At 45.5% G+C, this 21,125-nt stretch overlaps 8 protein-coding genes across 8 annotated transcripts; 3 read left to right on the forward strand and 5 right to left on the reverse strand.

The window, feature by feature from the left end:
- Positions 1-146: 146 nt before the first annotated feature.
- On the reverse strand, positions 147-1,446 carry N7487_001286 (uncharacterized protein; the record flags this gene model as incomplete). Its single annotated transcript, XM_056869034.1, has 4 exons — positions 147-598; positions 653-959; positions 1,022-1,239; positions 1,290-1,446. 4 exons carry the CDS (start codon positions 1,444-1,446, stop codon positions 147-149), a joined length of 1,134 nt encoding a protein of 377 aa, XP_056733818.1.
- A 1,133-nt stretch (positions 1,447-2,579) lies between these two features.
- Positions 2,580-5,552, forward strand: N7487_001287 (putative cytokinesis regulator (Byr4); the record flags this gene model as incomplete). The annotated part of the gene is made up of 3 exons (XM_056869035.1): positions 2,580-3,367; positions 3,418-4,961; positions 5,032-5,552. The coding sequence occupies 3 exons, from the start codon at positions 2,580-2,582 to the stop codon at positions 5,550-5,552; spliced, it is 2,853 nt and encodes a 950-aa protein (XP_056733819.1).
- A 2,128-nt stretch (positions 5,553-7,680) lies between these two features.
- On the forward strand, positions 7,681-9,173 carry N7487_001288 (integrase zinc binding domain-containing protein; the record flags this gene model as incomplete). Its single annotated transcript, XM_056869036.1, has 5 exons — positions 7,681-8,168; positions 8,225-8,347; positions 8,398-8,443; positions 8,512-8,651; positions 8,726-9,173. The coding sequence occupies 5 exons, from the start codon at positions 7,681-7,683 to the stop codon at positions 9,171-9,173; spliced, it is 1,245 nt and encodes a 414-aa protein (XP_056733820.1).
- A 745-nt stretch (positions 9,174-9,918) lies between these two features.
- On the reverse strand, positions 9,919-10,856 carry N7487_001289 (uncharacterized protein; the record flags this gene model as incomplete). The annotated part of the gene is made up of 6 exons (XM_056869037.1): positions 9,919-9,955; positions 10,022-10,284; positions 10,337-10,542; positions 10,602-10,668; positions 10,723-10,781; positions 10,835-10,856. The coding sequence occupies 6 exons, from the start codon at positions 10,854-10,856 to the stop codon at positions 9,919-9,921; spliced, it is 654 nt and encodes a 217-aa protein (XP_056733821.1).
- Positions 10,857-11,616: 760 nt separating this feature from the next.
- Positions 11,617-13,130, reverse strand: N7487_001290 (uncharacterized protein; the record flags this gene model as incomplete). Its single annotated transcript, XM_056869038.1, has 2 exons — positions 11,617-12,658; positions 12,718-13,130. 2 exons carry the CDS (start codon positions 13,128-13,130, stop codon positions 11,617-11,619), a joined length of 1,455 nt encoding a protein of 484 aa, XP_056733822.1.
- A 568-nt stretch (positions 13,131-13,698) lies between these two features.
- Positions 13,699-15,441, reverse strand: N7487_001291 (U2 snRNP complex subunit CUS1; the record flags this gene model as incomplete). Its single annotated transcript, XM_056869039.1, has 2 exons — positions 13,699-15,318; positions 15,385-15,441. The coding sequence occupies 2 exons, from the start codon at positions 15,439-15,441 to the stop codon at positions 13,699-13,701; spliced, it is 1,677 nt and encodes a 558-aa protein (XP_056733823.1).
- Positions 15,442-16,120: 679 nt separating this feature from the next.
- N7487_001292 (mitochondrial 37S ribosomal protein mS33) lies at positions 16,121-16,701 on the reverse strand. Its single transcript, XM_056869040.1, has 4 exons — positions 16,603-16,701; positions 16,337-16,545; positions 16,235-16,284; positions 16,121-16,175 (listed from the first exon to the last, which is right to left on the reverse strand). The coding sequence occupies exons 1-4, from the start codon at positions 16,633-16,635 to the stop codon at positions 16,147-16,149; spliced, it is 321 nt and encodes a 106-aa protein (XP_056733824.1). The 5' UTR covers positions 16,636-16,701; the 3' UTR covers positions 16,121-16,146.
- A 190-nt stretch (positions 16,702-16,891) lies between these two features.
- On the forward strand, positions 16,892-18,102 carry N7487_001293 (ribonuclease III; the record flags this gene model as incomplete). Its single annotated transcript, XM_056869041.1, has 2 exons — positions 16,892-17,011; positions 17,086-18,102. 2 exons carry the CDS (start codon positions 16,892-16,894, stop codon positions 18,100-18,102), a joined length of 1,137 nt encoding a protein of 378 aa, XP_056733825.1.
- Between the last annotated feature and the right edge of the window lie 3,023 nt (positions 18,103-21,125).

The raw sequence follows: 21,125 nt of genomic DNA on the forward strand, positions 1-21,125 counted from the left end.
TGGATGTATACATATCTAATATACAGGCCTATGGGGACAAGAGGAAGTCCTAACTCGTAGGTCGATCGGGCACCCCTCCGCACATAAGATGGAACTGCGCCTCAGTACGTTGGGCTACTTTATCCACCTTGTTCCGGGTTGCCGGCTTAGAGCTCGTCATCATCATCATCATCATCATCATCATCATCATCATCATCCGTCTCTCCCGCAGTTTCTTCAGCGTCTTCGATGGGCTGGGTTGGAGCAGTCCTCTTGATAGGCCCACCGCTCCTTTTAACAAATGGCAAATCTCTTTGAGGCGGCGCGGTATCTTTCGCTGGGGAGACTCGCTTCAGCTGGGCAGATTCATCCTGTGACGAATCGTCGTCCGTCGTGCTATTGTTTTGTTCGTCGTCCAAAGGATGGGTCGAAGGCTCTTCGTCATCGGTGTCTTGATTATTAAAGGTACCTCGATCAGTCTTTATTGGATCAACGTCCATTTGTTCGAACCCATCCGAGTCATCTGTGTCGCTCATCTTCCGAGCACTTCTCTTTGCCGAATGGAATTTCCCAGCAGTTCCGTGTGACTCCTCGGGAATGCTAGCTTGTATCTCGGAGACTATCGATATCTAGTTAGTCAGGATATCCAGGTTTCTCTATTTATGCCGACTACCTTTAGTAGCATCCACAGTAGCTGATGCCAGAAGACGTTGTTGGTTGCGGATTTTGAGCTTTTTCTCGTTCAAGACCTGCACAAAATTGGCCACCAGTCGATTCTCATGTTCGGTTTTCGCATGCATCAGCTCCTCAAGCTGTTCATTCAACCTATGTATAGTGTCTTCGGCAAGGCGATAACGGCCGGTCAGGCTGGAAACTTGTTCCTCTAGCATGTGAGCTCTGGCTGCAGTGATTCCTGTCCATTCAAAAAGCTCGACAGCTTGTTCATCGTCTTGCTTGAGGGTAAAAGCACCCAGGCGTTGCTATATTAATGTTAGTAGGGATATCATATGTATACATATGTCTGGCGGTGTGGAACACGAACTGTGATAGTCTGCACTCGCTTCCGTATCGTGATCACAATTTCCTTGTTTTCTTCATCAGAACCCGATATACTGGCCGAAGTTTCAAGACCGGTGGCCCAATCTGGCTCATCAGGAGGGGCAGAACATTGTCCCAAAATGAGAGACACAATTTTAACCCATTCATCATTCGATCCTTGGTAATTCTTTGCTTGAAGGTCTTTCAGGCTTGTTTGTTTCACTGTGCAACATGAGCTCATGACTTCCAAACTTCATTCGGCGACGACCCACCGATGCTAACATAGGGCGATTCACCCTCGGTGGCCGTTAAGCTTAGATCAAGCGGTGCAGGGCCGGTACATGAAACATGGACAAGTACAAAAGACCCAGTCTCGTCGGATCTAGGAAACCGCAAAATCCGAGGGTCTGTTGAAACAGGAGATGGCATGTTTGGAATGAAGACTCGGGTAGGGATCGGGTGAGAAGAAGGGGGAGTGAAGGCTATAGGGAAAGAAGAGAGAGAATATTCAAAGTTGCTATTGGGAAATGAGATATTAATTGCCTACATGTATATTTTCAATTGTAGGTAAAATTGTAGGTAACACAAGTCATATCCCAAGGCAACAGAACCCAAGTGGATATAACATACGAGGTATAGTATTGTTCTGTAGTTAATACCGGGTATTAAAACGGGTGCAAAATTGTATTCCGTACATACCATATCAACAATACCATAGCTATTATATCTATGAAACTACAAGCATCGTATAGATAATTGTTATATTGTTACACCTATGTTATACATATATCTATACAGCTTTTCAGTATTACTCGGGACCTATAGTAGGTATCTACTATTTACACACCGTACTATAGGTATATAAATACATGCACTGAGTGCATGTGTGGACAAGGTTCTGTTACTTACATGTAATAGCCATGTATAACATACATAATGCACACTTGGAAGTACGCAGTCTCCACTGAATATCCCAGGTAAACTGATTACCTAGATACATTACCAGTACGGGGCCCCCGTCACGTTCTTCCTCTCCTCCACGAGGAATCTGAGATCCAGCCACAACCGAGACGTCGCTTTTCCCCTGTCTCTTCTTCGCCTTCGCAATCAAGTTCTTTTGATTCCTTGAATTCCCCCGAATATCAGCGGTCAGAATCAAGTGTCTTGGGGTGCCCAATGCTAAAGTGTCCTCTTCTAGTAAATGTTTATGGATGAGGACCTGGCATTTATCAGGTCGCCTAGTGAACCCGCTTAGTCTAATTCGGCGAAATCGACTCTAGAGCAAGGCCGTTATTGAGCTGATTACTCTAACCACCCACCTTGCGATATCCGAGCTCACTTCTCACGCTACGATCAACTGTGAAACCGTGCTTCTCACTCGCTCCTATCTTTCGTCCCTACCACCCGACACGGAATGACGCTCATGTTCGCACCCCCTGAACCCTCACCAGTGTCGCAAAGCACTGAGTCTGCCACTTAAATACAACCACTTTTGGACACCTGTAACCATCTCATGACCTCCGTGTTCTCTGTACGCCTTCAACCAAATCGCTTCGCCGACCATGGAATCTTTACCAATCCACCTACAACCGGGTACCGACGAGCCGATTGAATGCTGGGATGATGACGACGACCTGCAGTTCAGCGAGGATACTCACTTTCGCACCGCGTCGAGCGCGGGGTCCATAACAAACTCCTCATTTCGGCCCTCCGGGCACCGAGATTCTATCTCCTCCCGACGTTCTGCTCGCTCAGATATTGACTCTAATGCGGGCGACGAAGACTGGCAGGTACCACTCTATGACAACGATGAATTTGCAAAAGAAGATGCCATTGCTTCGGCCAAGACTGCGGGCATCCCCATTCCTCCAGATATCCCTAAGTCGGCTCTTATTGGGGGCACGATCAAGCGCTTGTCAACTCGAAAGACTAAGCAAACTTTTGTTGATGACTGGTCAGAAGACGTTGAGCTCCCGGGTCCTGAAACCCTGTTACAGCTCAAAATTCCTCAGGAAACAATGTTTCCCGACTCCCTTCGAAATTTGAGCTCCGCTGCTACCAGTCCAGTGAAATCTACGGCCTCGCCATCTTGGGACGACGAATTCTCGATGCGTTTGCAATCTACTTTGCGACCATTTGACGCCTTCCAAGATAACAATGATAGTCTGGAACCCCGAGATATCTCAACCCTCAAAGCCCCAACTCCCCGGTCTCCGAAGAAATTAAACATTGGCAATGTTGGCAGTGGTTTCAATATTGAACAAGAAGCAGATGAAGATTTCAATCAGGATTTTGAGCTTCCCCCAATCATCAACCTCTCGAATTATCCAATCGAAAAGCAAATTTCTACGTTTCCAGTCCCACTTTAGAGGACTTCGACCTTGAGTGGTCAGAAGGAAGTATCGGTGTACGAGTTGGTGGTACTGCAAGGGATGGCCGTTCAGTTCCCAGTTCTTCTATCTCCATCGCCAGCCCCAGCGCTTCAAGCTGTCTCACGGCAGAAAGCGAAGATGATGGCCTCGACGGTATCGTCATCCCCGATGGTCCCCTTGATTTCAGTGCTTCTCTGCAGAAGCGACAGACTGCCCAAGCTGAGAATATTGAAGCGGAAGAGAGTCAGGTGAATCATATTCCTTCTGACGCTGATGACTTCTTTTCTGGCATTGATATCGACAATGAGAAGGCTTTCTCCTTTGGAAAACCCGCTCTAAACCCCAACATAAAATGCAAGACAGAACGGCCATCCAGCCCAACTCGTCGATCTGCAACAACACTCACGTTCACCAGTGCGACAGGATCTCCACGGACGCGCATCCCACGCTTGTCTGGTCATGATCGCACCCATTCAACCCACCTTGAGACCGTGTCAGAAAGTGGTGCGCCTCTTTCCAAATTTCGAACATCCCAATCACGTCTAGGGCATTCGTCTCAATCGTCAACCTCAAGTCTCCCAGCTGCTAACGCCAATCCGACATCGCCGACTCCTACACTCTCTGGTCGACGGCTTCACGGGTCTCGCAATTCCCGGGACATTGCCCAGGGTGGCGAGGGTAACCCTTCAGTTAGGCGTTTGAGGACGAAGCGATCCCTGCCATCGCTTCGTGGCTTAGGCTCGACGCCTTCAATGACCGCTTCTCAGCGACCACCGGCCGATCGTCCAGTCCGACTTCCCTCTACCAGACCTAAAACACCGGTGGATCTCCCTGCAACTGATGCGAGGTCGCTAGGTCGTAGGCCACAGGTGCCATTTATGCCGGCTGGTGTATCCGAATCCCAATCACACCATGCCAGCGTGAAGGGGTATCGCTCGTCGCGTCGCACAAATTCAGATAGCTCTAGTGGACTTCTTAGTCCGCAGGGGACAGTCTCTCGACTCTCCCGGCCAACTCGCAATGAGCCGTTTCGTCCTGGGTTTGGTGACCCAAGCACGGACTCTCTCGGTTCTACCAAACGAACCATCACACGACCCGCTAAACGGCGCAATTTCGGGGATGGAACGGAGTTGGAGTCGTTCGATGACCTATCTACATCGGTCTTGGCCGAGAGCAAATTCGTCAAAACCCCCACCGGTCGAGGTGCTCCAAGGTCCGTCCGTGCCAGACTCAGCCAGAGCCGGATTGATCCCCCACACGACGAATCCCCTACTTCATCTTTAACATCCCCATCAACCGCCAAATTGCCCAGTCCAACCCCTAGGTTTGCGCGAGATACAAATGCATCTAGAAATGCAAGGGAGCAACGCATTGCATCCATGGCTATTAACTCGAAGGCCCGTGAACCGAATCCTCTTTCGACCTTCAACTCCAACTGGAAGTCCCAACCAATCTCGAGGATTCCTCCGGCGTCGGCAACGATCAGAAGCCGGAAAGGTAAACCAAATTCCAAATCCACATCCAAGCCGCACTTGATCAAGCCCATGGGATCTGGGGTGCAGGATGCCAAATGTAAGCCACATCTCCGATCTTCCTGTTTACGTGATTTTATTCTTTCTCCGGTTTATTAATCGTTTTTCAGCCGTGAGGGGTATGCGTTACAACCCAACCAATTTCCGGTGGGAAGGAAACGAAAATTTGGTTCAAGAATTTGATTCCACCCCTAAATCACCCAAACCTGCGCCGGCTCTCATTGCCAACGTTGGTGCGATGCAGAATGTGCAGACCGTTGGTGGGATGGTCTTCGATCCACATCGTATGTGTTGGCTCCGAGCATCTCTTGGAGGTGCCGAGGAAGACGACGTGTTTGCCGGTCTAGACGACTTGGATGACAAAATTAACACTATCAATGGACGAAATTCTGGAGTGATTGAGGACCAATTCCCAGTAGTTGGGGACGATGCAAGTGCCGGTGAATCCTCCGATGAAGGGCCTATGACCGAAGAATTCGATGTCGGCCCAGAATTCATTCGACGGCAGCGAGCGGAGGAAGACAAGTGGAGACGCAAGGTTGACAAATGGGTATTCGATCGAGGCGATCATGAAAATCATTGGAAATGGATCATCCGTGATTTAGTGGCCTTTGACCGGGGATCAGCATAGAATGCCAGATTTGACGTCTGCATCGGCTTTTTTCTCTTTCTTTTTCCCGGACAGGGGTCGCCTTCTTTTTTTTTTTTTGACCTGCATGTACATGTACTAACCCAAAGCCCATACACGAACTTACGACGTGAAGACACCCCCCATTGGCCCTGATGATTCGGCCGATGTCATGAATTTATGGTTCTCTTTTCTTTTTTTTCAAGCATATCTGACCAAGGGGGCAGAATGCTATGTAACTATATCTTTTGTCTTGAGTACATACAGTTTAATAAGTTTTGTTTTCGGGGGCAATGTCCTTCTTTTTGAACGGTCGATATACTATAGTATGTATAAGCTATATATATACTATACTACAGCATCCTAATAACCTAAGAAGATTGACTCGGCATAAAAAGAAAAGAACCCCTTGTGGTAAAGAGAAACAAGAAATCGGAAAGCAGCAGAAAGCAGTGACACCAGATATGTTTTGGACTGTCTGCGAGGGTCCGATGAAGAATGTCCGATGTGTCTCACCTTTTCAGCCAAACGTATGTCATCCTGTCGTCCCGCCCCCTGTACACTTGTACTTCCTGCACTTCTCTGCACCTCTCTGCACCTCTCTGCACTTCTCATTCTACTTTTTTTCTTTTCTTTTCCGTTGCAAAAGTCCCCTGTAAATGCCACGTCAAATCAAACATCTTCTCGGATGCTCACTTGCATTGCCCAAAAATATAAAATTCACCAAATTTAAATTTGGGACATGGCTCAGACACAGTACAACATTGACATGACAGGGATGACCCCTAGAAGACTTCAAATCTCGAGGGAATGCATCTCAATTGCCTCAGAGCAGTTATTCGTACATCGATGTACACCCCCCGAGTCCCTTCTCTCTCCCTCTTTTCTTCCCCGCGCTCTCTTTTTGCCCCCTCTTCTCACCGGATGAACCCAACGGGGGAGAAGCTTGAGGGATGCAGAAATGCAGAACTTCCCAGAGGAGATTCCCAATCCATGTTCCTTACCAATTTGCACGGCTACTTGCATGGACAAATCCCTTTTTCTTTTTCTTTCTTTTTTGGAGGCCCCGGGGGAATCTCCTGCCGACTTTGTTTGATGAAGCAAACGTGCAGACAAAGAGTTTCCCCCTTTCCTGATTCGAGTCGGGAAGATCCTATATGGGAGTAGAGTTGTTCCGCAATTCTAAGTATAGGAAAATTCGGGGAGATGATTTCGCCCCCCGCTGTACTTGCTGTACTTGCTGTACTGGCTGTACTTCGGTCAAATCAGGAGAGCCAAATGGCTTCCCCCTCTCCGATAGGGTGCCTTGAATAGCCTGTCCACTCCCATACCCTCAACGTGGCTTCTTGAGGCAAATGGTGGCGCTGATTGAACCTCAGGGCATCGAAAGGCAGGATTCCGTATCACCATTGCTTCTGTGCGCTGTCGTATCAGCCTGCTTCCACTTTTTCGATGCCTTCGGCGAGTCGGAAAGAATTAACCACGAACCCCAGTCCTTTCTCGCTGCTTTTCCTTTCTTTTTTTCGTTAAACCCATGCCGCTATCTTCCCTGCAAGCTTTGGTAATACCTATGCTTCCGTACCTTACAGAGCTCTGTTCGACTCGCCTGGCTCCATCATTTCTTTTTCTCTGTGGAATATTTGCTGTTCCTCTTCCAGGGATGCCCTCTGCTGTCTCCGTCCACTATCTCTGTCGCGACATGGTCTCGTGCACTTCATCTTGGGCATCAGCCATGTCAGTCCTGCACTGTTTGTTCTATTGGGATCTTTTTAATAGAATTGTTACCCCATTTCCAGATGGCCTTTCTGTGAATTATTCCTCTTTCTCTCCTTCTATATTTCACCTTCGCACTGTGGTCTTTCTAGACACAGTTCAATTCTTTTTGTGATACCTGCCGTGGTGTACCAGGGTACTGTGGCAATTCTTCTTCAATTACATGCAAACGAGTTAGCTCAGTCTCCGTTTCACTATCATTATCACCACCCTCGGGGACCCGCTGTATACTGATCTTTTTTGTTCCCCCCTCTTCTTCTTTTTCTCCTTCTCCTTCTCCTTCTTCTGTATGTTTGGGACGGATTGACGTGAGGTGAACAATAATCGATTAACATTCCAACTCAGCGAGGCATCAATTATGAGCAGCTTTGCAAGGCGCAACGAGGGGAATGATCCGTATCTCATGAACCACCAAATGGCAGTGCCTGGCTCGTACGGTCAACCGGAGAGTCATGACTTCAAGCAAGAGAGCCATGATTTCAACCCACATGGATCTGGTTCATATCATTTCCCTCAGCATTCCTTCAACCCATACGGGTCTCAGTTCGGGCAGCCCTATGGCCCACAGTCGAGTCTGTCTCCGGGTCTGCAGCATTTGCAATACACGTCGGAACATTCGATTCCATCAATGACAACACCGGATGACCCTAGGCTACACCACCCCCCACAGTTCATGTCCCAATCGCGCTACCTTCAGGGGCCAAGGTACTTACCCCGCGACCTGCTGGGTGAAACAGAGATTGAAAGCCAGGAGTCTCATAACGAGGCTACATTGCTGTCAGAGGCTGTAGTGCCCGCACTTGGCGGCTTCCCTGATGTAAAGGAGTTTGACCAACTGATGCAGAAGTGAGTGACCCGTGTCATACCATGGTAGACTTCGGACTGATCTCTCATAATTCCAGCTACGTTGAAGACCTATCCATCAAGAAGCAAGACAAAGCGTTGATCTATGCCAAAAGAGCACGAAACATCAGAACTGTGTTGATTGACCCCAAAGACACGGCGGTAGAGTCGGCTCAATTTCGGTATGAATCTCTTTAATTCAATCAATCGCCTACTTTACTAAATAAAACAGGTTTTGGGTTAAAAAGATGTTCAAGCTCCAAGCTGTGGGATCAGATGTAAGTCTCGATTGTCCCAACGGACATGATCAACCAATGCTGATGGAGTACTTTGTTGCGATATAAAGCATAGGAAGATGATCTGTCACGAGGGAAAGCCGGTTGCAATTCGCGAGAAATTATTCAAAATCCTCACCAAAGCCCATCAACAATGCCAGCATGGTGGCCGAGACAAGACATCTGCTCAGGTCCGGCGGATCTATTCATGGTGGGTAAATTCGAGCCTGTTACATATATATGTAAATGAAGTGTCTGACCCACAGCTACTGACCATATCATTAGGGTTCCCAAGGAACTGATCTCCCGCTTCGTCAAGATCTGTCCAACCTGCCAGGTGCGCCGTGGGGGATCACGCCTGACACCACCCAATTCACGAAGAAGCTCCCCTAGACTGGAGATGATCTCTCGATCCCCCAAACTGCCGTCGCCGCCAATTTCGCGACGAGAGTCGACGTTTGCTGGTCAAATGCCCCTTGACAGGGCGCAAGCGGATTATTTTGGTCATCTACACGGCCACGGTGGGTGGATGGATAGTCATCAAAATGTGCAAGGTCGCTCGAATCTAGGTAACGGAGTTCGGTCGTTCCAAGGCCCTATGGGGAATCTTTCACACTCAATTGCTGGCACCTTGGATCCCTTCTCCACCGATCTATCCATCCCTCCATCCCAATTGAGTTATACAACGGGATATGTCCCGACGCATGGGGCTGCGCCTCAACGAGAGTTTTGATTATCTTTTTTGGTCGACTTGGGTGGATGTTGCTTTTTGATATCATCGGGACGCACTAATTGTGTGCTTCCCAAAAGTATACCTTACTAGGAGCCTCTAGATCGTCTTATACTTCCTTGTCAACCACAAGTCTGAACGGTGGCATACTCGAACGGGGCGAGAGGTCGATTCCGATCCGCTACGGGGCTTCGAGTGTACGAAGAGACAAGGGACCCCAACGGTGAATGGAAGGGGAGGCATTCGAATAAAAATGGGAAGAATATGAAAAACGAAAACAAAGAATACTCTGAATAATTAAATCTTGAATTTTGAATCTTGCATTATACAACATAGGCTACATTTGAATGGTAGACCAATGACCCAAAAGTACAGAAGGTTTGACAAGAGAATTTCCCTTCTCTGGTCTGAAAATAGAATACAACAATCAGATATGCACATAGTCCATGGTCGTATTCGATATTCGACATTTGGTAGTCAATTCCGGGTTGATTTGAGCCTCATGTGACCATTCCTAAATGCATACAGATTGGCGACATGAAAACATTAATTCATAGCAACTCCCAGTGTCGGGGCTGGAGGAGGGGTGTTGCACGGGTTCAGGGCACTCGGTGCTTGTGAGATAGACGATCAGTGTTCCAGGAAAATATAAAAGGAACCAATGGATCGGATTCAAAATTCCATCTCGGAACCTTAAGAAGAATCAAGATATCATCAATTCCTCAACTCATTCAAAAAGGAAAGGGTTCTAAACGGGAAGCGAGAACTTCTTGCCCTTCAAAACCCTAGGCAGAACAAAGCGCGAAAGTCAGTGTCCACAACATATAGGGAGGGGAGCCAATCGGGCTTACTTGTTGTAGTAAATGTAAAAGAAATCGGAGTAAAGCAACGTTTGAATGATGCCGGCAATAATGGTTACAGGTTGGAAGGAACGTTGGAAGGAGGCTTCGGTGAAATAGCGGAAGACCCAGTTCGGGATATAGAGTGCCCTATAGAGTCCCAAAGCAAACAGATAGTGGGTGGTGATGGTGTCTGCCTCCCCGGTTCGTTGCAGCATGAATAGTTGTGGCAATATGGCAACCGACTCCAACCAGATGGAAAAAGTCCAGAGTATCTGTATGACGTTAGTCCGGTTGTTTTCACACTATAGACAGGATGCAGCCAACCTCGGAGATGCGATAATCGCGTGGAAAGAGAATTGCGAGTACCGCGCTGATTCCGAGGAGGTATTGAACCTTGAAAGTATCGATATTGGGATCATGTGTAGGTTTGTAGTCGTTGAGCATCAGGTAGATGACGTAGGCCGAGGAACCGATAAACAGAAGCTTGAACGTGGTGAGGTACAGGGAGTCGGTGAACGTCCAGAAAAGATCTATAAGTCGCATGAGCGATTGTGATGAATATCATGCCGACAGTAACGTTGAGGCCTACCGAGATACCGAGTGACAAAGACGAGAAGGTATAACACCTGCGATTTGAATGACAACCCAGAACAACTCTGCGATCCGCTATTAATTGGAAGTCCTATGTGGCTTTATGGACAAGAACGTACGCTTGACGTCTTCATCTTCCGCAGAAGCATGAAGATCGACGCAAGATGGGAGAAGTCGGCTGCGGTTGAGGGTTAGTATATCGCGTTGGTTTCCATTGGTTTTATGTCATACCTAATAACCTGAAGAGATTCATTATGCCGGAGACGGATCTTAGTTAGCAATATGAATAGTGACCTAAGCTAGAAGAGGGAGAGAGAAAGAGAAGAGAGAGAAAGGAAGGGGAGGGTAGGAGACAAGTTTGAGAATTGGTAGGAGTTTCCACCAAAATAGCTGAGTTGTTGACACGAAGGCAAAAAAATGGAAGGGGAACTTAAATTACTTGCAGATCAGGTACGGAGTACGGAGTACATTATAGTACATAGTACATTAGAGATGTATATGACAGGTATGTACCATACGGCATAATACCAATAATACTTTAGATTATATGTATTGGTACGGACTACAGGGATTGTACTCTTGAAAATACATCCGTACTTTACTGGTAGGAGAGTATACTGTACAGGTATCATTGTACCTGCAATGGAGTTATTATATACGTACTCTGTACCTTTGTAGGTATCTACATACATAACTAGTTAGTACCTAGGTTAGGCATATATGATCTTGATACTGGGATTCTTCTATGCATCCATGTATGTATTAAATTATAAACCTTCCATCGATCCTGAAGACTTTTTATGTACTTAATATAACTACAAGCACAATATTTTCTTTTTCTGTTTTTTATACGAGCCCCAAAAATGTATAATATCGTCAAGTCATCATATTGATACAAGCAACCTTGGAAGAAAAAACAATCATAATCGCTACCTAGACCGCAACCAGACATACGACCGAATAACACGCCGAGATGAATTGCCATTGTAGGACAAACATGTATCGTTGCTTCGCTAGAACAAGTTCCCGCCCCCAATGCTCTCGTCGGCCATTCGCTGGAGATGGCCCTCAGCTAGCTCGCTCTTAAGGGCGCAGATTGAGCTTTCGCGATCGAGTCGATCCCAGTCTCGAAGTTCCGCTCGCTTGGACCTCTGCGTCTCTGCGATCTGCTCAAGAAGTTTTTCTTTGTCGACATCAAGCTGAGCCAACCGCTTCTCCACAGCAGGGTCTAGAAGCGACGGAAGAATTCGACCTTCCGGTATGATAGTACACAGGCCTGCAAGATGGTTGACCCCCCTCTGAGTCAATGGTTGAGTTACAGATGGAATGCTGGGTTGCCGAGCAGTTGGGTGCCGGTAACTGCCACCTGGCACCGGGGATGAAAAAGAAGCGCGAGGACCTGCTGGTGGGGCTTGCGAAGGTGCAATAGTTCCACGGCGTACCGGCGGAGATCCCGCCCAAGCATCACGTGGGCCAGGTCCGCGGCGAGGACGAGTCGGGGCTGACAGTAAAGAGACATGCGGAGGACCACGATGCTGATTAGATGGCGGCCTCGGTCCCTGGTAAGGTCCAGATGGTGGTAGCGGAAGTGGGCTCGCGCCGTGGTTTTTCGGTTGGGTAGGGATGTTGCCACCAACCCTGGTCCCGCTCGCCTGGGATTCCAAATGTGTTTTCTCTGGGATCGAAAAAGGCGAACGATTGCCAATCGATACTCGATCCTCAAGATCTGGCCGTTGTTGTGGGTAAGAGGGCTCCGTATCGTAGATCTGATCCCGGTACGGAGATCGACCTGAGGGGTTCGATGACCGTTGGAAGGGCACCGGAGAGCGAATCGGCGACCGAGTACGAGCTCTGTGGGAAGCTACCACGGGCTTTTCTATGGCTGGCGAGGAACGTCGAGATATTAGGACAGGCGGGGATGGTGCAGGTGAAACATGTCTTGTGGGCGACAAAGTCCGATCTCGTTTCACTGCATCACGGGGGTGGTCTCGATGCGAGGCATGGATTGGACTTTGTGGCAACAAGGCTTCAGGCTGTACCCTCGGCGAAGAAGCTCTGGGATGTTTGTCAATATTCAAGATAGCAGGGCCGTCTCGTCTCGTGGGTCGGAAGACTTGACTGCTAGGAGTTGTGTCACGTATTCGTCTTGGGCTGTTGCGAGCGCGGGATGCGTTGCGTGATCTGCCATCGCTGTAGGGCGATTTCGAGCGCCATTTTTGGGGCGGTGATCTAACCCTTTCATCTCTTCTGGGCGAGAACCTTCTTGGTGGGGATCGTCGTCTTTCATAGGGAGGTGGTCCAAAGTTTCTCCCGGGAGGAGTACGTGAGCGGCGCCGGTATGGTGGCGGTGAGCGACTTCGTAGGCGTCCATACCCTCTATTTGATGACGGTACCCAAGTGTCCGCTCGTGGTCGAGGAGGGCTTCGGGTTCGTGGTGGCGAACGTCGGTTACGAATTTCATACCCCCGAGAAGGGGAACGACCGTTTCTTTCGGCAGGACGATAACTTTCACCACCTCTTCGTTCATCGAATCTAGGTAAATACTTAGAATTGTGCTTCCTTTCAAACGTTTTGGTGCTTCTACAAACCTTCTGCGATCCCAGTCCATTCTAGCACAGAGAATATGGATATTAGAGTAGGTGAGAGGAATTCCAGAGTACTCTGGGATGGGAATAGACGGTGAAGCACAGGAGCACACAATTACCCAGTGCTACTTCTCCGTCTCCTGGGGAGAGGGTGAAAGTAGATTAAAATACAAGGAATTGGAGGGTCGAGATACGGTAGATGAGAGAACCGGGCTAAACCCTTTTGGAATCGATTCCCGTGACTGTGGACCTCAATGTATGTACGTACAAGATGTAATCGACTGACTTAGGGGATCTATACGGACAAATCTACCGAGTACAACCCTTCAAGTTTCATGGATTATTCAATAAGAACTTCAATTCAAAACTAACCGTACATTACAGGCCAGAGGGTTTCTTGCAACCCAGAGTGTACACAAAAGCAGCCAAACTCCAATGCTCATCATGAAAGAAGCACGCTCCAGGGAACCCAAGAGAAAGAAAATAAGAAATACACCGAAAGAAGGATCTTCAATGCTTCCCTCGTCTCTCCTCCTCCTTTCGGAGTCGTTTGCGGTGCTCCTGTGCAATCATGTCACTCAAGTCCTCCTGGAAACCCCAGTTCGGTGGATTCTGCTGCTGTCTCTGTGACTCGTACATGCTCTGGAGGCTCTCTTTGCTGAGGCCATCGCCGGATTGGATTGCATCCAAATTGACAGACACTTCAACGTCCCCAGGCTTTTTGCGTTTCCGGGTTTGGTCCTCTGCGCCGAGAACAGGAGGCTTGCCTGTTGATCCGCTAAGGTCGTAGGCCCTATCACCTCCGAAAAAGCCTTCCACGTTTGTTTGCCTCTCGGGAATAACTTGATAAGCACTCCGAGGGTGAACGGATTCCTCTGTGTCAATACCCCGATGGTGTTTGCGCACATCAAACTCTCCAGAAACATTTTCAGCGCCAACAAATTCAGATGGCACTGCTGAGTCTATTCCACTTGGGGTTTCCATGCCACTAGGAGAAGGAGCACCTGCACCCACTCCATCTTCATCGCTTTCTTCTTCATCTTCATCCTCCTCTTCTGCTTCACTCTCCTCTTCTGACTCTTCTGATTCAAGCAATTCTCCCCAAAGATCTTTTTCGATCGGCTCTCCTTGTTGGGCATGCTGTTGGGGCTGTAAAACGCCGAAGATATCGCCTCCGAATAATGGGCGGTTGTGTTCATCGACAGGTGGCTTTCCATAACCTCCGGGGTGGTAGCCCCACGACGCGCCGGGGGGAGGCGGCGCATTGAGGCCGGGGACCTTTAACGCGGGGTAGGAGGACGGTGGACCATATCGCTGCTGGTTGACAAGCCACGGGGGAGGGGCTCCTGGGGCCATACCAAGAGCGTCCCTTAACTCATCGCTCAGTTCGCCAGGTCGGAGATGCTTGAGATTGGTCTCGTATTCTTTGCCCTCATAGTATATCTCACCGTAGCGAGTCAGCTCTGGCTTAGTTTGGAAACGGAAAAATGCCTCGTAAAGCTTCTGGTAATCAATGTCCAGCTTGCCCATCTTTGGCTGCACTCTCTCCCGTTGCTTTTGCTTCAAACTTGACTGTTCCTGCTTCTCTAAAGCAGCATCGCGCATTTCAGATATTCCGGTCTCCTGTATAAATTTCGGGAGAGCAAATGGCGCCTTCTCCACTCCCCGTTTGGATGAAAGATACTCTCGTTTGAGCGACCAGTGAGAGGGTACCGGGACGACATTGCGATGGGCTTTAATGTGAACTAGGAGTCGAGGATCAGGCGCGGATGTGTCTGTCCATTCAACAATTTCGGGCTTTCGCACCATTGCTTTGAGTTCAGCAACGGATAGCTTGTTCATCTCTTTCCGCTTCTTTTTTGAAATCTTGGGCTCGCTCTCTTGCTCTTCGTCGGGTATTTCATCACCATCGTCAAAGAAGACCTCTGGTTTATCAGTCTCCTTCGTCGATAAACTTTCGTTCATTCTCTCGTCGAATCTTCCGGCAACGCCTTTGTACATTTCCCATAGCGGATCGCTTGGCTCGGTAAGCAGATCGGTATTGGTATCAGTTGGTACATCCCGAGAGATAGCTACTGCCGGGGGTGACAGCTCCCGTGATGTGGTATTGTCAATGGAAAGGCTCGTAGTCTTGACAGTAGTGTCAGATTTGCATCGTTTATGACTAAGAGGCTTTGAGGGATGTATCTGCCTTACCTCGGCTTTCTGGGCCTTTTTCTTGGCTCTTCTGAGCTGGTTCTTGCTCAGTTTCATGGTCGCTGGGAGGTTTGGTAGCCGCTCAATGAACGCGGTGCCAGGTGAAGAATATCGCAGAAATGGAAAGAGATATGGCACTGACAGCCTAGTTCAAGTGCAAGTACGTGCAAAAATAGATTTAGCGAAAGACGATGGAGTGGGAGGACAAGGTTAAAAACAGAATATATTGCATCTCAACTGTCATCACGTGCGTCCAGTTACAATGCCTTACCGCCTATATTTTGCCGCACTAGCGTCGCCTACATAAAATAAATGCAAGAGCCATCATAAAGCAACCTGCAGGGCTTAGAAGCCTTCCAACGCTTGGGAGTCCCTTCTTATTTGTTATGCAATGATCGATTAATGTACATTGGTCTAATATATCAGATCAGAACTCTCAACTCTTTACATAGAACTTTGAGCACTGTTCCAATGAACTACTGACTGACACGAGACCCCAAAAAAGAAAAGAAAATAAGTGTATTATTGTACAAAATGTGAAACAAAACAAACCATGTCGGATGGTGAGACTATGGGCGAAGATAACGCATAAAATCCCGAGACAATTTGCACCTGAAGCAAAATATTTAAACAGCTTTGCAGAGTAGTATTTCACTAGCCCAGCCAAATCGTAGGAAGAGTCCGGATATAGAATATGTGCCGGTGTTGATGAGAGTGGTGCAATGTTGAGCTCAGTAAGGCCTATAAGGTTAAGCAGGCAATCTATTTCTTCTTCTTTGCGGATCTCGATTCTGTTCAAGTTTTAGATTTTTGATCCCGGCAGGAAACCATTAGGTGTGGAGGAAATTACCTGCAGCAGTTCGTTTCTTCTTCGGCCGGCCCTTTCCTCGTAATTTGGCACTATTAACCAGGTGGTTAGTGAGCGTATGTGATGTGGGATGTTAATTCTTACATCTGAATGGCTTCTTCTCTGTCATCTTCGGCTTCATCAAATGTCGTCAATCCAAGAGGCTTATAAGTGTTTTGTAGATCTTGGAAAGACACAGTTTGTTTAGGGTACCAGGCTGCAAGCGCTGGCCCACGCAAGCGCTGTCTCAAGACCTTGTTTCCAAGTCGAAGCCGTTGTGGATTGAAATTGAGAGAGAATATGCGGCATTGGGTCTAGAAAATTGTCAATTAGTGAATGCCACCATAGTGAAATGAACAGGGCGATTGAACCTTAACTAGATCCAAGATCCGACTTGACGCCATTTTCCTTTCTCAGAGCTTCAGAAGAATCATATGCAAATAGAAATGGGTGAAGCAGCTGTTCACAGCAGCTCGGTTGATAAACAGATGTTATCCAAACTGAAGTTTGCCGGTTAGTCATGTGACCTCCCGAAGTATACCGCCTACATACCATCCATGCATGTATTTTACCTCGAGGGAAAAGCGGAAATAAGGAAATAAGGGAAAGAGCACAAGCACAAAACTGGACTGAGACTGAACTGTGGCTACAGCAATTGACATGCCTCAAGACAAGGAGATAGCAGATTCGGCAGGCTTGAAAAGGCCAATGGTTGATCTGAAAAGAGCATCCTCCGTCTTTGGGTCAGACGCCACACAATATTCACAAAAACGACCCAAGGTGAATACTGTGTTCTCATCCTTCTGAGTGAATTCCAGGGGTTCAATTAAGTTTCTAACATCTACTTGCATAAGGTTCAACAATCAAGTCGGCCGTCGGATACTGAGTTCTCTATTGGTGACAACCGCAGCATGGCCAAATCTAGCAACAATTCTCGTCTCCTTCTTCTGCAACACCTTGTTCGAGAAATTTCAACCAGTTCTGATCTGACCGGTGCTGACTCGGAGGTTGTGGCCGCAGTTTTGAGGCTGGATGACACGTTTCGTGGGACGGGGAATCAATTGGCTTCCAGAGATTCTTCCATGGCTAGTGAGGTCCCAAAATCACACCACTCAGACCACAGTTGCAAGTTTGGCAGTGGATCTTGTGACCCTAGGCTCCCCCCGATCATGGATGATAAGCTGGAACATGCTGTCTTTACCCATCCAGCTCTTAGCAACAATAACAACACGACCTACGACCGACTCGAGATTCTAGGCGATGCATACATTGAGCTGATTGCAACAAAACTTGTCTGGGAGAAATTTCCAAATTTACCAGCAGGTCGAATATCACAGATTCGGGAGATCCTTGTTAAGAATGAAACACTTGCAGGCTTCGCCGAAAGCTTTGGTTTGGATCGCAGGGTTTCTGTGCCGCCAAACTACAATACCCCATCAAAGCGATGGACCAAAACAAAGGGCGACGTCTTCGAAGCCTACGTCGCGGCAGTCATACTATCCGATCCTGCATACGGCTATGAAGTGGTCAAGCATTGGCTAGCAGGCTTATGGGTGCCGATTCTCAAAAACTTGGGGCATCAGAAAGGGGAGTTACGATCCAAGGAGGCTCTTGCTAAGAAGATTATGGGCAAAAATGTCAAGCTTGAATACATCGAGGACCGTCCATCAATTCAGCAGAAGGGTGGCACACAGACTTTCTTTGTCGCGTTATATCTCACTGGATGGGGATGGGACAAGAGGTTTCTGGGTTCCGGTCAGGGTTTGAGTAAAGCAGCTGCAGGTGACGAAGCAGCGAAAAGGGCGTTGTTGAATACGCGTCTGATTCTTGAGATCATGTCAGCAAAGGAATCACGGGAGTCTAACTCTTAAAACCTACAAGCCTCAAGCAATTGGGACGGTTTCTTCAAGTTACTACCTAGGTCTGGATATTGCATGCACATTGAAGAAAATAGCATCAGATAGATTGGTCCACATATCCTACATAGTACATAGTCTCGAGTACCATGCATAAAGGGTAGAAAATACCAAGACTTTACAAACCGGAAGATAGATGGACCGCCATGATAACGGTACCAGAATTTATAGATATCATTTGTACTGTGACGATTGGAAATTCTTCCGGTTCTGACTGATTCAACAATTTACTAGATTGGGACGTATGAAGCGAGAAGGAGGGGTTTGTCTTCTCTGTCTACGCAACCTATAGAGCGGAGGACTAAATAAATACCTTTGGCCCCCGACGGAACTCCTATTTCCCTTTCTTCCCTATACTTAGAACTCTTTAATCACTTTTTAAAACAAAACCGCTATTTAAAATAGAAATATATTCTATAAAAAAATTAAATCTACTTATAATACTCGTAGTTAATTATTTAAACCCTTATTTCTTAAAAGTTAAGTAATACTTGGAATTATCTTACTAGCTAAGTCTTTAATTCAGAGTATATTTTACGTAAGAGTTCTAAGTATAGGGAAGAAAGGGAAATAGGAGTTCCGTCGGGGGCCAAAGGTATTTATTTAGTCCTCCGCTCTATAGGTTGAAGTATAACTTTCTTTATCTTTAAAGCGTTATTTTATAATTAAAAAATAGCTAAATAATTTATAGAAAATAGTTAATTTAATACTATTCTTAATTATTAAATAAAATTTTTTTATAATTATACTTCTTATAAAAGGGCTAAAATAAACTATATAATCTCTTTGTATAACAAAATATTAAAAGGATAGAATTTTATTAAGTCCTTATATTTTAGATTAAAATAAGTTAGAATATCTTTTTTTAAAATCGGAGAAAGGCTATTTAGTATTATCTTATTATATAAATATATATAATACGATAATAGATATTATTTATAATATATAAGATCTTCTATATTTAGCATTAAATATTTATTTTTATAATCTTATTTAAAAAAATAGTCCTAAAATAACTAAGAAATTAATTTAAATAAAGCTAAATAATATAGATAAAATAAGATATATAGATTATTACTATATCGCTAAAGAAATCTATTGAATAGATTTAACTATTATCTTACTATTAATTATATATTAGTTATAACTCTTAATATCTAATTTTAGATCTAATATTCAATTAGAGTTTTAAAGAGTATATTACTTAGTTTTAATTTGGTATAAAAGCTACAAAATAGTTTAGATCTAAGTAGAACCTTTTAATATATTTAGTTACTAGTTATTAATAAAAAAGGTAATAATAGCTATTAATATCTAATTATATAAAGAAGTAATATACGCGTAAATTCATATAAATTGACAAAGATTGAGGAAGAATCTCTTAAAAGATAGATCCTTTTTATAGATTATCGTAGATCAGCCCCCCCCCGGCCCTCTATAGTACGAGAAATAGCGGATCTTCTGCTTTAAAGGCGTAGAACTACCCCGGTTCTTTCGGTCGGCGAAAAATAGGTATATAACTCTATAAAACGACATCCTCTCATCTCCCCCGCTTGTCGAAACGGTATAATTACGAACATACGAAAGCCGGAATTTTACCCTAAAAACCCCTTTTACGGAGAGAGACCTATATCGATAGGCTTTATTAATTAATTGAAGCTTTACGTCGTATAAGATCTCGAAGCCCGCCTAGCCTATTAGATTATATATTAAACTAGCTTATAAAAGGCTTCCGTCTTATAATATAAGATACTATCTTACTCGCCTAAGAATTACGCGCCGTTAACGAGAAGTAGAAGTAAAAGTATACTAAATCGTGGAGGTAGATACCCACCGAAAAAGGCCTCTTAGTTTAAGAAGCTTCTTAATTAATTACTGAGCTAGTAAAAGCAGATAAAATACCTCCCCCGATACCGGTATATATAAAGTACGGGCTTTGGAACCACGTATACGGGCTATACTAAGGTATAGTAGGTGCAGAGAAACCGGTTATAGATTTAATAGAAACCCGGCTAGATAGATGATTTTAGTATATTTAATTTAATAGAGTTTTGGTTAATAAATTTGGGTAGGGTGGCTACTTAGGGGTAGTGGCCGCTCGGTGGTGAAATACGTTAATTATATAGAGAGGATTAAACAAATTGATACTCCAATTCTAGTTTATATATATTAATCTACCGTCTTTACGCCCTTTTTTTCTTCGTCAAATTTATCAAATTCAACTATTTATATAGCCTCCTTATGCCTAGAATATCTAGAATCGGATATAGATTCCGACCTAGAGATTATTCCTAAGTCCCTACTTACTACGCTAATTACCAAGTCTCTACCCGCGGAGCTAATACTAAGCTTTATATTCCCCCTTCCGCCGAATAGATCGGATATATTATACACTAAAGGAAGGGGCCGAAGCTATTAATTGCTTCGTATATCTATATAGCTATACTATTATAATATAACGTTTAAAGTTTACATATAACGGTAAGGGTATTAAGAAAACTATCTTCCTTTACTATAACCGAGGTCGAAAGATTATAGAATAGCTTAAGAATCCCCTCTAAACAAAATAGCGGAATATTAGTATACTTATTTATACTTAGATACCCCTTTATAATTGTACTTTGTTTTGATCTCTAGAGTAGTCTTTAATATATAATAGTAAGCAATTCTATGTATAATTATAAACTCTCGCCGCTATTAACTTACCCTATTTAGTAAGCCCTCGAGGTTATATATAAGAAAGATAAGGTAAAGAACGTACTTCTTTAAGGATATATAATCTATTAAATCCTGACCAAGCTATATAAGGCTAATCCTAAGAGTATTATTATTACTTAGGATATCTATAATACCTATAAGAAGCTAAATTAGCTTTTCTATCCAGGCTCATTTAGGGGAACTTCTAAAAGATAGAGATTAGATCTTTAAGTACAAAATTAATGATTAATACTATATCTTTACTTTGTTTAATATATATA

The sequence above is a fragment of the Penicillium crustosum genome (assembly GCF_028827405.1).
Source record: "Penicillium crustosum strain IBT 35664 chromosome Unknown utg000001l_segment0_segment0, whole genome shotgun sequence".
NCBI classification, from domain to species: domain Eukaryota; kingdom Fungi; phylum Ascomycota; class Eurotiomycetes; order Eurotiales; family Aspergillaceae; genus Penicillium; species Penicillium crustosum.